The sequence below is a fragment of the Vulpes lagopus genome, chromosome 13 (assembly GCF_018345385.1).
Source record: "Vulpes lagopus strain Blue_001 chromosome 13, ASM1834538v1, whole genome shotgun sequence".
Taxonomy (NCBI): Eukaryota; Metazoa; Chordata; class Mammalia; order Carnivora; family Canidae; genus Vulpes; species Vulpes lagopus.
This window is the reverse complement of record NC_054836.1, coordinates 56,443,240-56,457,526: the sequence shown is the minus strand read 5'-3', so window position 1 is coordinate 56,457,526 and position 14,287 is coordinate 56,443,240. Positions and strand designations below refer to the sequence as shown.

Genomic DNA, 14,287 nt, shown 5'->3' with positions numbered 1-14,287 from the left:
AATCTTTCCAGGTATCTTATTGTTATATATTTGTTGACTAAGATTGGGTAGATGGGTGGAGGTGACCAGGTGGAGAAGGGAACAAGGATGCCGTGAGTACTGAATGATTTGGGGGAGCAATGCGGGATGTAGTTCAATGTCATAGGAGTACTTTATGGTTCGGACACGTGCGCTCTGCTTTCTTGCTTTACGATTGACCGTAATTGCTTTCCTCTCTTTTCCGCTTTGAATTAGAACTAATTGCCTTTACATTGCTGCTCTGCTCCCACCTACATAGTTTTCCCTTTCATTCTGTAAAAAACAGTTGTTTGGTGTTTCTTCATTCATGGCTTCCAGTCTGGGTGCTATTCTTGGAGCAACCGCCCACTTTCTCACCACCAATGAAGCTGTCTTAGTTCTTCTAAGCTCTTCCACACAATCCACTGCTTTTTTTGCAAAAGGGTTTGGCGATACTGCTCATGCAAAAATTCCCCTTCAGGGAATTGGGCCACTACTTGAAAATGGTTATAAGTAGATACAAATTGGACGGTAATATAACAAAGTCAACTGGGACTCCATAACCTATGTATATAGGAGGTGAGGACTCCTGTATAATTATAATAATATGTATTTGAGTTGGGGGCTATCTCTACCCGCCTCATTAGGGTCCACAGCCCCTGGATCACTGCTCAGAACCACCCCAGATTGAGCCACTGAGAGCTCCTTTAAGCTGGCTCCTTTTGATGTGTTTTCATCATTCTTTGAGTACTGCCTTATTTTCTTGCAGCAAGATATTCCAGGCTCATATTTTTCCTATCCCATTTTTCTGGAATTAGCTATTAGTCCCAGGACCACTAGTTTCCTTTTTAATGGAAAACAGTATTTAGAAACAAGCCTAGAGTTAGGAAATTAGGTATCCTTATCATAACCCTATCTATTTTTATAAACCCACATATTTATATTTATATGTCTCTTTATTATCAAACCATGAATTCACACTGATATTGATGCCCCTGATTCTAAACCAAAGCCACAGAGTATGTTCTTGTCCTTTCTCTATTTCAAACTAACTTCTCCAAGAGTGAGAAACCTGGCTTCCATTATACTTCAATTCATTTTCTCATTTATGCAAGCTGTGAACACGGAGTCGTTTCAGAATTAGTGGGCTAATCCGTAGCCCACTAAAGAGCAAATACACAAGCCTGGAATTCACCGTTGTTTACAGATCTCTAAGGAAACATTCACACAAAGTAGAATTTAGAGGAGTATACAAATTGATGAGTTTCAAAAATGAATACACTGGTGGAATCTGTACCCCTTATAAGATAGAACAGATTTACATCACCAGAGAAAGTTTCCTGGGATACTTAACTCATAAATTCCTTCCCCAATCCAAGCAACCACTGAACCATCTTCTAAATTTTTCATCATGAATTGATCTTAGCTTTATACTAGAAATTCAGGTAAATGATGACCGTAGTTAAATATTAAGCTTTAGATGCAGGAACAGTCTCTCAATTTTATTTCTTTTTTTAAAATTTTTAGTATTGAAGTATAGTTGACTACAATGTTAGTTTCAGATGGACAATGTAGTGATGAGACAGTTCTGTCCATTATGCAGCGTTCACCACGATAAGTGTAAGTAGCATCTGTCACCATGCAGTATTATGACAGTTTTATTGACTGTGTTCCCTCTGCTGTACGTTTCATTTCTGCGACGTGTTTGACTGGAAGTTTGTACCCCTTAATCCCCTTCACCCATTCCACTTGTCTCTTCACCATCCCCACCTCGGGCAACCATCAGTTTTTTCTTTTTCTTTGTATTTAAGCATTTGTTTCTTTTGTTTGTTTGTTCATTTGGTTGTTTTTTTGTTTTGTTTTGTTTTGTTTTAGATACCCATGTAAGTGAAATCACATGGTATATATATATGGAAGGATCTAGAGGGTATTATTCTAAGTGAAATAAATAAGGTAGAGAAAGATCAACTTTTTCTTCATCAAAATTGTTTTGCCTATTTTCATACAAATTTGAGGGCCGCCTGGGTGGCTCAGCGATTGAACATCTCTTCCTTCAGCCCAGGGTGTGACCCCGGGGTCCTGGGATCGAGTCCCACATCAGGATCCCCGCAGGGAGTCTGCTTCTCCCTCTGCCTCTCTGTGTGTCTCATGAATAAATAAATAAAATCTTAAAAAAAAAAAAAAGACTAAACAAAAACCAAATCTGAAATCAGCTTGTTGGTTTTGCCAAAAGTTTGCAGGGATTGAAATTTTATTGACTCCGTAGACTAATTTCTTAAGAATGGACATGAATGAGATTGAGTCTTCGAACTCGTTATCATAGCATATTTGTCCTTTTTTTTTTTTTTTTATTGGTTTTTTATAATTTCTTTTGACAAGTTTTGTTGTCTTCAGTGTAGTGGTCTTAAATGCCTTCTCCTGGGTTTATTCATAAGTATTTCATGTTTTTGTTGCTATTGTAAATCACACAGCTTGAAAACTTTTCTCCAGATATTTATTGCTCATATACAGGTATTGAAGTTATTTTTGTAGGTTGACATAGTATCCAGTGATCTTGCTAAACTTGATTTTAGTTTTAGCAGTTGTTTTGTATATTGTGTATAATTTTGTAGGCAAATAAGCATATCGTCTATGAATAGAGCCCGTTTTACCACTTCTTTCTAATCGCCTGTCTGCCTGCCTGCCTTGTTTTCCCCACAGCCCCCCATCATTGCACTGACTAGAACCTATTGTTGAACAGAAGTAGTGACAGAAGGACTTCAGGGCCTTCTCCTTTTCCCAGGGAGGAGAGTGTTTCACCATTAAGTATGCTGTTAGCTGTGCTTCTTTGTAGATGCTCGTAATGTCACTGAGGTTTTATTCTATATTGAGAGGTTTTTATCATGAATAGGTTTTGCGTTTTGTGAAATGGTTTATCTGCATCTATTGATGTGGTCATGGTTTTTCTCTCTAGTCTTTTAAGGTGATGAATTACACTTACTTTCAAATACTGAAACAACTTGCATTCCTGAAGTAAACTTCAGAGGGTCACCTTTTATTAATCTTTTTGTGTGTTGCTGGATTTAGTTTGCCTATATTTTTCTAGGGAGTTCGTGTCTATATTCATGAGTGATCATTTTTCTGTAAATTAAAAAAAATACTTGACTGGTTTTGATTTGAATGCAATTCTGGGATCGTAAAGTGAGTTGGAACATTTCCTTCACTATTTTCTGGAAGGGTATGTATAAGTTTGGCACGATTTCTTTCTTAAATGTGTGGTGGATGTCATTAGTAAAGCCATATGAGCTAGAAATTTTCTTTGGGGGAAAGTTTTTATTTGTGGATTCAATTTCCTTAAAAGATATGGAGCCATTCCAATTTATGTCAATCTTAAAAGTTGTGTGTTTAAGAGGAATTTGATTTGTTGGATTTATTGACACAAAGTTAATCCTTATTCTTTAATATTCCTTCTGTAGTTATATTCCCTCATAAAAGCCTAATTTTTATGATTTGTGTTTTCTATGTTGCTCAGTCTTCTTTTGCTAACTGCTTAATAATATTATTTTTTAGATGAAAAATGTTTGGCTTTGTTATTTCTCTAGTATTTGTCTCCTATTTCATTGATTTATTACCTATATTATTATTTCCTTTTACTTTATATTTAATTTGCCTTTTTTGAGCTTCCTAAGGTGAAACTTAGATGATTGATTTGAGACAACTCCTCTAATATATACAATTAGAGATAGAAATTTCTCTCTATTCTCTGCTTTAGATGCTTTAAATTCTCTTCCTTCACTGCATCCCACAGATTTTGATGTTGTGTTTTTATTTTCATTCAGCACAAAATATATTCTAATTTACTTTGTGATTTCTCATTAGAAATATGTTGTTTTGTTTTTGAATTTTGGCCTGTTCCTAATATATTACTGTGATTTATTTACAATTTAATTCTGTTGTCAGAGAACATAATCTGTAAGACTTTAGTCTTCTGTAAATTGTTGGTGGTTTTTAATAGTTCAGCAAGTGCATCTGGAAAGACTGTAGCTTCTCGAGTCTTGGAGTATTCTGTTCCAAATAGAGATAATAATTTATATTATTATCATTTATATTATAGTTTCTGTGTTTATAGTGTATCTTTTTTTCTTTGGCTGCTTTCAAGATCATTTCTTATCCCTGTTATCAGTATTTATACTATGATGTGCTTAGGTATGATTTTATATATATATATAATACATATATGTGATTTAGGACTACTGAACTTTCTAGATTTTTTTTTTACCAAATTTGTGAATTTTTTGGCCATTTTTTCTTTCATTTTTCTTCCCCATTCTCTCTTCATTTTAGACCCCAGTTATGTAGAATTTAAAACACTTTGTATTGTCCCTGTAACACTTTATATTACAGGTCCCTGAGGTGCTGTTCACTTTTTCAATCATTTTTTTTATATTCCTTAAATAGGATACTTTCTTTTGTTCTATTTTCAAATTCGTTGTCCTTTTTTATTCTACTCTCTCAAATCTATTAAGCCTATCCAGTTAGGTTTTTTTTTTCATTTTATATTAATACTTTTAAATAGCACAAATAATTATTATATTATGAATTGAAAACATAACATTTTTCAATGCCAGGCACAATGATACATGCTTTACATGCATTGCCTCATTTGATCTTATAAAGTAATAAGTATTACTCTATGGTGCAGATAAGGGAACCAAATAGAACTGATCTTTAGAGAGAATTTACCAAGGTCACACAGCTAAGAAGTTTGGGATCAGACCTTGGTACTACATCTCTTACCTCTTGCAAGCACAAAAACTTTGTCCCTGGGCCAGAATGGCCATGGAATTTTTTTAATATAAAAAATATTTTTAAGTATGGAATATGTTTATAAACCAGTTGGAAGCAGCTGGTACAGAGGGGGATGTTTATTATTTATAAAGAGCCATGTAATAACTGATGGAGCAAGTCTCAGGTGACAGATTAATTGTTGAAACATCTGACCTTGAACAGATGGAAATTTTTCTCCCTTAGAGTAAAGGGAGGGAAATAGAACTTGGTGTGGGTATTTAAAAAAAAATACACTTCGGGAGAGAGAGGATGTACAGGGAATGAATTTTCTTGGTAAAAGACTATCACAGTAGACTGAGAGTTAGTTGAGTGGTCATCGGGTGATGTTCTGCGGAGAATGGCAGAAGCCTAAATATTCCCCGAAGTGTAAACGGTAGAGGAGGCTAAACCAGGGTAGAGCGATTGATGACGGGCTCGGAACTCCATTGAGGCTGGAGCCCTGTGTGTGTAGGTGGATTGACTGTGCGGCTTCCTCTGTGCTCCACTATCTATGGTAAGGTTTTGGAAGACTTGTGTTCATCTGAGATAGGACGTGTAAGGTCTGAGTGATGCAAGAACATAGATGCAAAAGAATTATGAGTGCTTTTATAGGAGTATAATTTTTTGTATGAATATGTGAGATTTGTTGAGTCGATCTCCTGTTAGAAGTCTCTCTTAAATTTGATTCTCAAGTGTGAGGTGTAAGTCTTCAAAATAAATTTTTCAAAAAACTTATGACCCCTAGTGAAGAAATAATGTGAGCAAGATCTATGATGTGGTGAGAGAAGCTGGAGAGAAGTGGAAATCTGAGTTCCAGGAGTCTGACACTGGTTAACTCGATGACATCAGAGAGAGCACTAATTTGGCTTCTAGTTAGTCGTTGTGTAAAATGAAGGTAGCCCTTAAAGTTCTGCAAAGCATCTTTCTTTTCTCCAGCTTCCAAGGTAAATTATGGAACTCCTCTTTTTTTTAAAAAAGGCTGAAAATTGACGTAGTTTGGCTTTTTTCCCAACATTGCTGTAAAAAAATTGCGGCAGTGGTTAATACAAAATTTAAAATTTTCTTCACAGTTCCGACTCTGTGTATGCCATGCCTTCATCAGAAACTATTTGATGCAGTTAGAAGAGTTGAATGTGTTTCTGACTATTAAAAGTCAAATTTTCTGTGAGGCACCTACATAATAAAATATGCATATAAATATATGACAGCGCCCTTGTTCCCCACATCTTACCTAATCTATTTATGAAGACACCCCAAAAATCACATATAGTAGAGTCGAGTGTATGTGTATAAACAGTTGTCACTGATTATTCTCGGGGAATTACCTGTATTCCTGACCACCTGTTAACGGGACCCATGCAATGCCATTCATCTTTTTCAAGGCAGGAAGCATCCTAAAGTCAATGAATAATATCGCTGACTCTAATGAGCCATTCTCTCCTTTTGGTTCCATGACTGGGAAAGTAATGGATTTTCTCAGCAGGGTGAGGAACAGGAGCACGTTCTCACAACCAGTGGGTCGGTCATGTGAGCCTCTCCTTCCTCTGTTATTACTGGATCTCCGAGAGCATGTTTACATGTAACATCTGGGGTGGTGGTCCGTGGGATGGGGGGAGTCCCTTCTGCGTCCTTATCAGGTAGATCTACTTTAACCTTTGTGAGTCAGAAATCCCTTTCATGGATTACCAAAGGGATGCTTTTGTAGTTGGGAAGGTGAGGCCTCCTAACCTTCCTGACTGCTGCCACCCAGCTCGGGGATTTGTCCTTTTTGAGCCCCTCATGGCAGCAGGTGGTCCCCTGGAAAGAAGTGAGACACCTGTGCAAACCTGTTACAGTCGTGCATCTCTGAGGCTGTGAGGCCCGTGCTTCCAGAAGGGCCATCAGCGTGCAGAAGTTTGTGGTTTCTCTGAACTAGATTGATTTCATTCCTGACTCACCGATGTGCTGACCGCCACCGCGTGCCTGGTACTGTTCTGGGTCTTGGGAGCCGCAGCACAAAGGAGACAGAGTCCCTGCCCTCGTGGAGCCACGTGCCGGGGGCGGGGGGGGGGGGGAGGCAGGTAGGCGCTAAAAACAAAGGGCGACAACGAGGGACAGGGATGGGAGGGACCACTGTTTTCAGCTGGGCACTGAGAAGGAGCCCTCGCAGCAAAGCGGACAGGTGCTGCACAGAGGCCTGGAGGGATGAGGACGTCAAACTTCTGTGCGTTGGGTGCTTTTACGCATATTGGAAACCACCACCCCCCCCCCCCTGGAAATACAGAGGTTTTTAAAAAGCTCCTCCCCTACGCTGATCGCTAGAAAAGTGTTCCTTTGGAAAGCGTGGATCCTAGTGGCCTGTGGCGTGGTGAGCAGACAGGGTCTTTTCGTGAAGGGAAAGGTGCCCTCCTCTCCAGGCAGGTGCCATCCCGCGCCCGAGCAGACGATGGGGGAGTGGACAGGGCTGGAGTTTGGCTCCCACTCACCTGCCAGCTGGCCGTCCCTGTGCGGGCCAGAAACTGCTTAGCCCAGGAGCCCAGAATGACCGTGTGTGGTGGGATTCTGGGCCGAGAGACAGGAAAGTGGAAGACCCTGAGGCCGGGTGAGAACCAGGGAGGCGGGTGGAGCGGGAGCTAAGCAAACAGATAGGATTGGAGGACGTGGAGCTGGACTCTGGGTTTCCTGACATTGATTATAGTCCTAGTAAAATATTCCTTTAGTTCTTACAGTTCTCAAAGAATGTTCATGTGTGATGTTGTAGGGTTTGCACGGCAACCTGTCGTAAGCTTGAAGCTAAAAAATCAGCTAAATCATACAAGTAGCAAATATAGAAGCTTAGAATTTAACTCAAGTCCTCTGTTTTCAGTGCTTTTCTTTATATTGTGCCTCCAGGGTTTGTTAATAATCCGAAGACATTCAACCTTAAAATAAATAAATAAATAAATAAATAAATAAATAAATAAAAAAGAACAGTTCCCCTGCAGAGTTGTATTTTTACCAAAACAGAACTTTCCGAACTCTGTGTTGTGATGGGAAGTATCAGATTGCGGTTCTTTTTCTACACTTAGTAGATGTTTAAAAACCCTCTGCGGCCGTGACTTCGCGGCCGTTAGCCACTGAGCCCCGCGTGCTCGCTGCAGGGCTGCAGGAGAGCCCCCCCCCCCCCCCCCCAGGTCACAGGGTCATAGGGATAGTGCCCAGAGGCGCTCCCGGCTCCTCCGCCGGGAGGCTTGGCTGTGCGCGTGCTAACCGGGCTGCCCTGTGCCCTCTTCCAGCTGGAGATGGAGAAGCTGCAGCTGCAGGCGCTGGAGCAGGAGCACAAGAAGCTGGCGGCGCGCCTGGAGGAGGAGCGCGGCAAGAACAAGCACGTGGTGCTGATGCTGGTCAAGGAGTGCAAGCAGCTGTCGGCCAAGGTCATCGAGGAGGCGCGCAAGCTGGACGCCGCCGTGTCCCAGCTGGAGGAGGAGCGGGCGCGCGGCCGGGCCCTGCAGGAGGAGCTGGGCGCCGAGCGGCGGAGGGGCGCAGACCTGGAGGCGCACCTGGAGAAGCAGCTGTCGGACTCGGACACGGAGCGCGAGCAGCTGCGCGCACGGCTGCACCGCGAGGAGGCGCTGGCCGCGGGGCTGCGGGACGAGCTGGAGCGGCTGCGCCGGGCGCTGGAGCAGCTGCGCAGGCCGGGCCTGGCGCCCCCGCGGAAGGCCAAGGACCAGGCCAGGGACCAGGCCAGGGACCAGGCCAGGGACCGCCGCTCGCCCCCGCCCGCCCCCGCCCCCGCCCCCGCCCCCTGCCACGCCGCCTGCCAGACCGACGCGGCGCCCGACGACCCCGCCCGGCGCCCGCCGCTGCCCCTGCCCGCCCGGCCCTGCCCCGGGGGCGCCAGGGGGGCCGCGGGCCCGGGTGCCCCGCCCGGCCGGCCGCCCCCCCGAGCGCCAGGCGGCCCCCGGGGACCTGGCGGCCGCGCCCCCCGCCGCCCCCCCGCCGCCCGCAGGCCCGAGGAGAACGGGCCCCCGCCCCCCGCAGGCGCCGCCGGCCCCCAGGGCCCCGTGACCCCCGCCGCCGCTCCCCCTGCAGGTGCCGCCACGCCCCAGGGCCCTGCGCCCCCGCCCCCCGCAGGTGCCGCCACCCCCCAGGGCCCTGCGCCCCCGCCCCCCGCAGGTGCCGCCACCCCCCAGGGCCCCGCACCCCCCGCAGGTGCCGCCACCCCCCAGGGCCCCGCACCCCCCGCAGGTGCCGCCACCCCCCAGGGCCCCGCACCCCCCGCAGGTGCCATCGTCCCCCAGGGCCCTGCGCCCCCGCCCCCCGCAGGTGCCATCGCCCCCCAGGGCCCCGCACCCCCCGCGCCCCCCGCAGGTGCCGCCACCCCCCAGAGCCCTGCGCCCCCCGCAGGTGCCGCCGCCCCCCAGGGCCCTGCGCCCCCCGCAGGTGCTGCCGCCCCCCAGGGCCCCGCGCCCCCCGCAGGTGCCGCCCCGCAGGGCCCCCCGCCGCCGCCGCCCGCTCCCGGCTCGCACCCGCCGGGCACCAGCGCCGCGTTCCCCCCGGGGCCCAACCCGCGCGTCCAGGCCGCCAGATTCCGATTCCAGGCCGGCGCCAACGACCCCGAGCAGAACGGGAACAGCGCGCAGAGCCCCCCGTCCAGGGACGTGTCTCCCACGAGCCGCGACAACCTCGTGGCCAAGCAGCTGGCCCGGAACACGGTGACCCAGGCGCTGTCGCGATTCACGGGCCCCCAGGCAGGGCCGCCCCCCAGGCCGGCGGGGGGCCCCGGCGGCGACCTCGGCCCCGGCCCCGGCCCCTGCCCTCCCGTCGGCCGCACCAGCCTGAAGACCCCCGGGGTAGCCCGGGTGGACAGAGGAAACCCTCCTCCCATCCCTCCAAAAAAGCCAGGGCTCTCCCAGACTCCTTCCCCGCCGCACCCGCAGCTCAAGGGCCTCCTGGAGAGCAGGGCCCCCAGCGCAGGCGCCAGAGCTGACGGCAGAACTCCGGCCTCGCCCCCCGCCGGCGGGCCGCACGGGAACAGGGTGATAAGTGAGGACACTGTCCCCAAGTCCTCCTCCCCTCAGCTGCCGCCAAAGCCGTCCATAGATTTAACCGTGGCACCGGCAGGCTGTGCCGTTGCGGCCCTGGCCACGTCTCAGGTGGGTGCCCGGCCCCGGCCCCGGCCCGCTGAACCCCCTGGACCGAGCCAACCTGCATGCTCCGAGCGCTCCCTTGTCATTCCCGCCACCATTGCCTTTTGCTCTTCCATAAACCCTGTTAGTGCCTCATCCTGTAGAGCAGGTGCCTCAGACAGCCTCCTGGTAACAGCATCAGGTAAAGGGATTGAAATATTATACCCTTCCTTAAAAATGCGGCCTGTCTTCTCACTTGCCTTCATTTCCTTCACATTGCCTTGACACTTTTTTTAATTTTCCTATTTCTTTCTCCTTCTCTCTCTCTCTCTCTTTTTTTTTTTTTTTTTCGTTTTCTTTTCCTTTTCTTTTTTCTTGTATTTTTCTTTAAAGGCTCCGGGGTATGGTGATTCATCTTGCTTTATGAATTGTGGTTTCTTTATGCTAAGTACTTTCTTAAAATAACCTGAAAGTAGCAGTTTGGGAGCACACGGAGACCACTGATTTAGAGACACTGAAGCATTTCCATGGGAAGAAAGACTTTTTAAATATTGATCTCACAGGCCTTCAGTATTAGGGGGTCATCACCAGACAATCTGCGTTCAATTCTGTCCCTTCTGAGATAAAGTTAAAAAAATCTTTTCAAGTGGCCATTGACACGACAGTCTGCCTGGGATTATCAGGTTGATTCTATTTGCTCTGCCATTGGTATGTTCCAAGTTTTGATATTGGTATGGCATTCTTTTTCACCTCAAAAACAGAGTATGTGTATTTTAAGTCTCTGTTCTTAGTTTGTTTCAAAAGCCGTTTATTCTGTTCCAGGCTGTTGTCTTCCAACACTTGAGCACAGATGGATAACCTGGCACATGGGCTCTATTAGAAGAGGTCCTCATGGCAGATGTGGTTTATGAAGTCCCCAAATGGGGGACTCTTAAACAAGGGAGTTGATAAAAAAAAACTGGACTTTCCTCCTTTTTGTTACACAGTGTAGAGGAAGCAATGCTTGACATGACTGGATTAGTTCTTCACTGAGTAAAGGTGGCTCTAAAATCATGCTAGAGTGTCGAAGTTCTGTTGAAACTTGACAGAAGTCTCTCTTACCATGGGATCTTAGTGGCTACCAGAGACCGCTGGTCCTAATGAGAGAGAACCTTAAGAATTAAAGGAAAGTTTGAGTGGTGTTATATTTAAAACTCAGGGTGTGGGGAATGGGAATGAGAAACATAGGTAGCACTGTTCCTGCTGACTGTCAGGGAATGAGAGCAATATTCCAGGCCTTACTTATCTAATCACAAGCAGTCTCCATGAAATTATGCTCCCTGAGAGGCTGCTGTTCCTGTGTTGGTGCGTAATTGGGAACTGGAGACGGCACGGACTTTGATGGCAGTCAGAGCTGCGCTAGAATCTAGGATCCGCAATTTATGGCTGTGCGTTTTGGTGATTTTTTCTTGGACTGAGCAAGTTTTCTCATCCTTAATATGGAGCTTATGCTACTCATATGGGGGCAGGGTGGCTATTAGGATTAACTCTCCTCACGTGCAAAGAGCTTGGTATTGCACTTAGAGCAGCATGAGTGATAAATAAATAGAGGTGATGTTATTGCTTCATCGATATTGTTGCTTAAAAAATCTTGGAGAATTTGCTTTAAAGTTGACCTATGCTATTATTACTTTGTGCTAGCTTCACAGGCATTCGGCATTCCATATTTTTTATTCAAAATGGTATTACTGAGCTGGACAGCCCTTCCCATGGCCTAAAAGGATGTTAGCTATTGTCCAGAGCTAAATCCATGCTCACAGGAGGAATTTTTGCTACCATTCAGGAGAATCCAAGAATGTACCATAAGCTCTTAAGGCAGCCTCAAAGCACAAGTTCCAAAAATGTTTGGGGCAGTGGCATTGCTGTTGATGTAAATGCACAAACTAAAACAGAAAATACTTCCTGGGATATAGAACTTTTGTCAGTTTTTAAAAACTACAAAACCATCTTTGCTTTGTACCTTGATGCTTTACCAGTTATTGCCTCGGTCCTTACTGTGCCCCAGGTTCAGCTTCAGTGTCTTGGTTTCAGTGGAAAAGCTTTAAAATCAGCATCTATTACCGAGGAACATTTCAGCAGGATCTGAAATTTTTAAGACCAGAGAATTCCTAGTCTATAATGTACTCACCAGAATGACCTGTCTGGGATAGAGTGGAATTTCGGATACAGGAGCAATAATCCCTGGGGATAAAGCCCTTGGCTTGTGTCCAGAGAGCAAAAGAGAATGAATAATGGAACCGAAGAAGTAGTAGCCACCAAAGATAGGTGAAACTGCTTCCTCATTTTCTGTTCTGATCTTGCAGTTTGGCCAAAATAATCCAGAATTCCAGGATTACCTTGGTGGGATGATAAATTTCCATGCTGCTTGATTATAAGGAGAAGTAGTCATGCAGCGAGCTTTTCCTGACCATCTTATCTGGGGAATAAAAAAGTTGTTGTGGTTACACAGGAAGGGTGATTAAATCTACCATGGGTGTAGGTAGGTCAGCCTAAATTTTCCAAATGAGATACAGGATTTCAACTGGTTTTCATTCAGATTGCCCCTATTTTTGCTGCCATGCTCCTTGCAACCAGGAAGCACCAGAGCTCTTTCCATCCTATTTTTTTTTTTGAAGATTTTATTTATTTATTCATGAGAGACACAGAGAGAGGGTCAGAGACACAGGCAGAGGGAGAAGCAGGCTCCCTATGGGTAGCCCGATGTGGGACTCGATCCCAGGACCCCGGGGTCACCCCCTGAGCCAAAAGTGAACGCTCAACCACTGAACCACCCAGGTGCCCCTCCATCCTACTTCTGAATCTCTCTGTGCCTGGGTGAGCTTGTGCCTCCCTAGATCATAAGCTCATTGGAGGTTATCAATCTTCTAAATAGCCGCTCCTGCCATGTGGTTGGTACGAGCCAGGCATGAGGACAGAGCACGTCTGCCAAATCCTTGGTAGATAGATGTCTGTTCCCAGTTCAGTGAGGAAAAGAGCTCTGGAGAGTCTGAGAACGCAGGGTTAGGTCATTTCTGCCTCTTTCTCAGATCACCCTAAAGAGCACATTTGCTCTGAGCCATTAGTTTTTTTCATCCAAAAATGAAATCATCGAACCAAAAAAATAATAATAATAGTTCCAGACCAGAAAGATTTCTTAAACTTGCCTGTTGAATTTTTCAAACAGCAGTACGTTACCTCTCCCTTCTCGGAGAACCACTGGATCCCACATATTTTTAAAAACTCTAAAACTCTGAGCTTCTGTATCAGCTTAGATCTGCGACAGTGAGTAAAGCTAAAGCACCCCTGAGGAGAACTGCAATGGTAGAAGATCCCGTTCTCATGAATTAGGTTGTAAATTACTCTATTAGCAGTTGGGATGGCCGAATGTTACATTTTAAATAGCATCTTAAATTCTAAATGAATTAGAATTTTTTTTTTGTTCCCCCGAACTTGTCCAGTGAACACATTTTAACTGTTAGATGAACAGAAGCCTAAACCAGAAATCACCCCAGGCAACTGAGTTTTCATACCCTTGGAAATTTGTTTCTGGTTTGTTTCGTTTGGGGAATTTTTTTGGGGGGGGGGGTGCAACGGGTGGGTTCGTACATCTTCTTTAATTTGATTCAGACATTTTTTGCCTTAAAACATATTTTTTTAAAAAAATTATCCTCCATGTATGATTGGCTTAAAGTTGAAATCTGAAAATGAGATTGACCTGAGCTATGACATTAACCTTCTCCACACTCTGAAGCTGATGCCAGAAGCTGTTCTCAACTTTTCTTCCCTCTTGCATCGCATGTCCTGCCTGTTTCCTTAGTAGCCCAGCGCATGTTCTGCAAGATGCTCACCTTTACTAATGTTTGCACATGACACCACAAAGCCGAGTGACCTTTTTCTAACATCATTAAAATAGCTGTATGTCGCAGGCCTGTTCTAGCATCACCTAACCCGTCAATAAATATCACCATTCTCATCATTGTCGGGAATTTTCAAATGAACCATAAAGTCTTTATTTTATTAAAATAGCTCAAGCAATTGGAAACGATATGGGGATAAAAAAAATGTATTTAAACTTTAAGAATATGGGTATTTATAAAGCATTGTTCTTTTGTCAAAGATTTCAAAAATCTGTTGCCCGTCTCTTAGAGAGTTTTAAAAAAATTAATCTATATTCCTCTGTTGTTTTGTATGACAGGAAACAGAGTCTTGAGTGGTGGAAAGATTGAGAAAATTTTTGAATGAATATTTTCTCTTTCAGATAGCTTAGCATTAAAAAGAGGGTTTCCCAGGATGCTGTATCCCAAGTTTCCATAGAAAGCAGTTAAAAACGTATCTGTATTTAAATTGTCCCCCAAAGCCTAGAAGCGCATTGAAAAAGG

At 45.2% G+C, this 14,287-nt stretch overlaps 1 protein-coding gene across 2 annotated transcripts in view; it reads left to right on the top strand.

Moving 5' to 3' along the window:
* Positions 1-14,287, top strand: part of CTTNBP2 (cortactin binding protein 2) — a 143,821-nt gene that overhangs the window by 62,637 nt on the left and 66,897 nt on the right. The window contains exons 4-5 of one of the 2 annotated variants that reach the window (XM_041727372.1): positions 8,058-8,837; positions 9,186-10,092. In XM_041727372.1, the coding sequence (XP_041583306.1) occupies positions 8,058-8,837; positions 9,186-10,092 (1,687 nt within the window). Of the gene's footprint in view, positions 1-8,057; positions 8,838-9,185; positions 10,093-14,287 lie in introns of those variants that run through there. The other variant, XM_041727371.1, reaches the window with a different exon arrangement.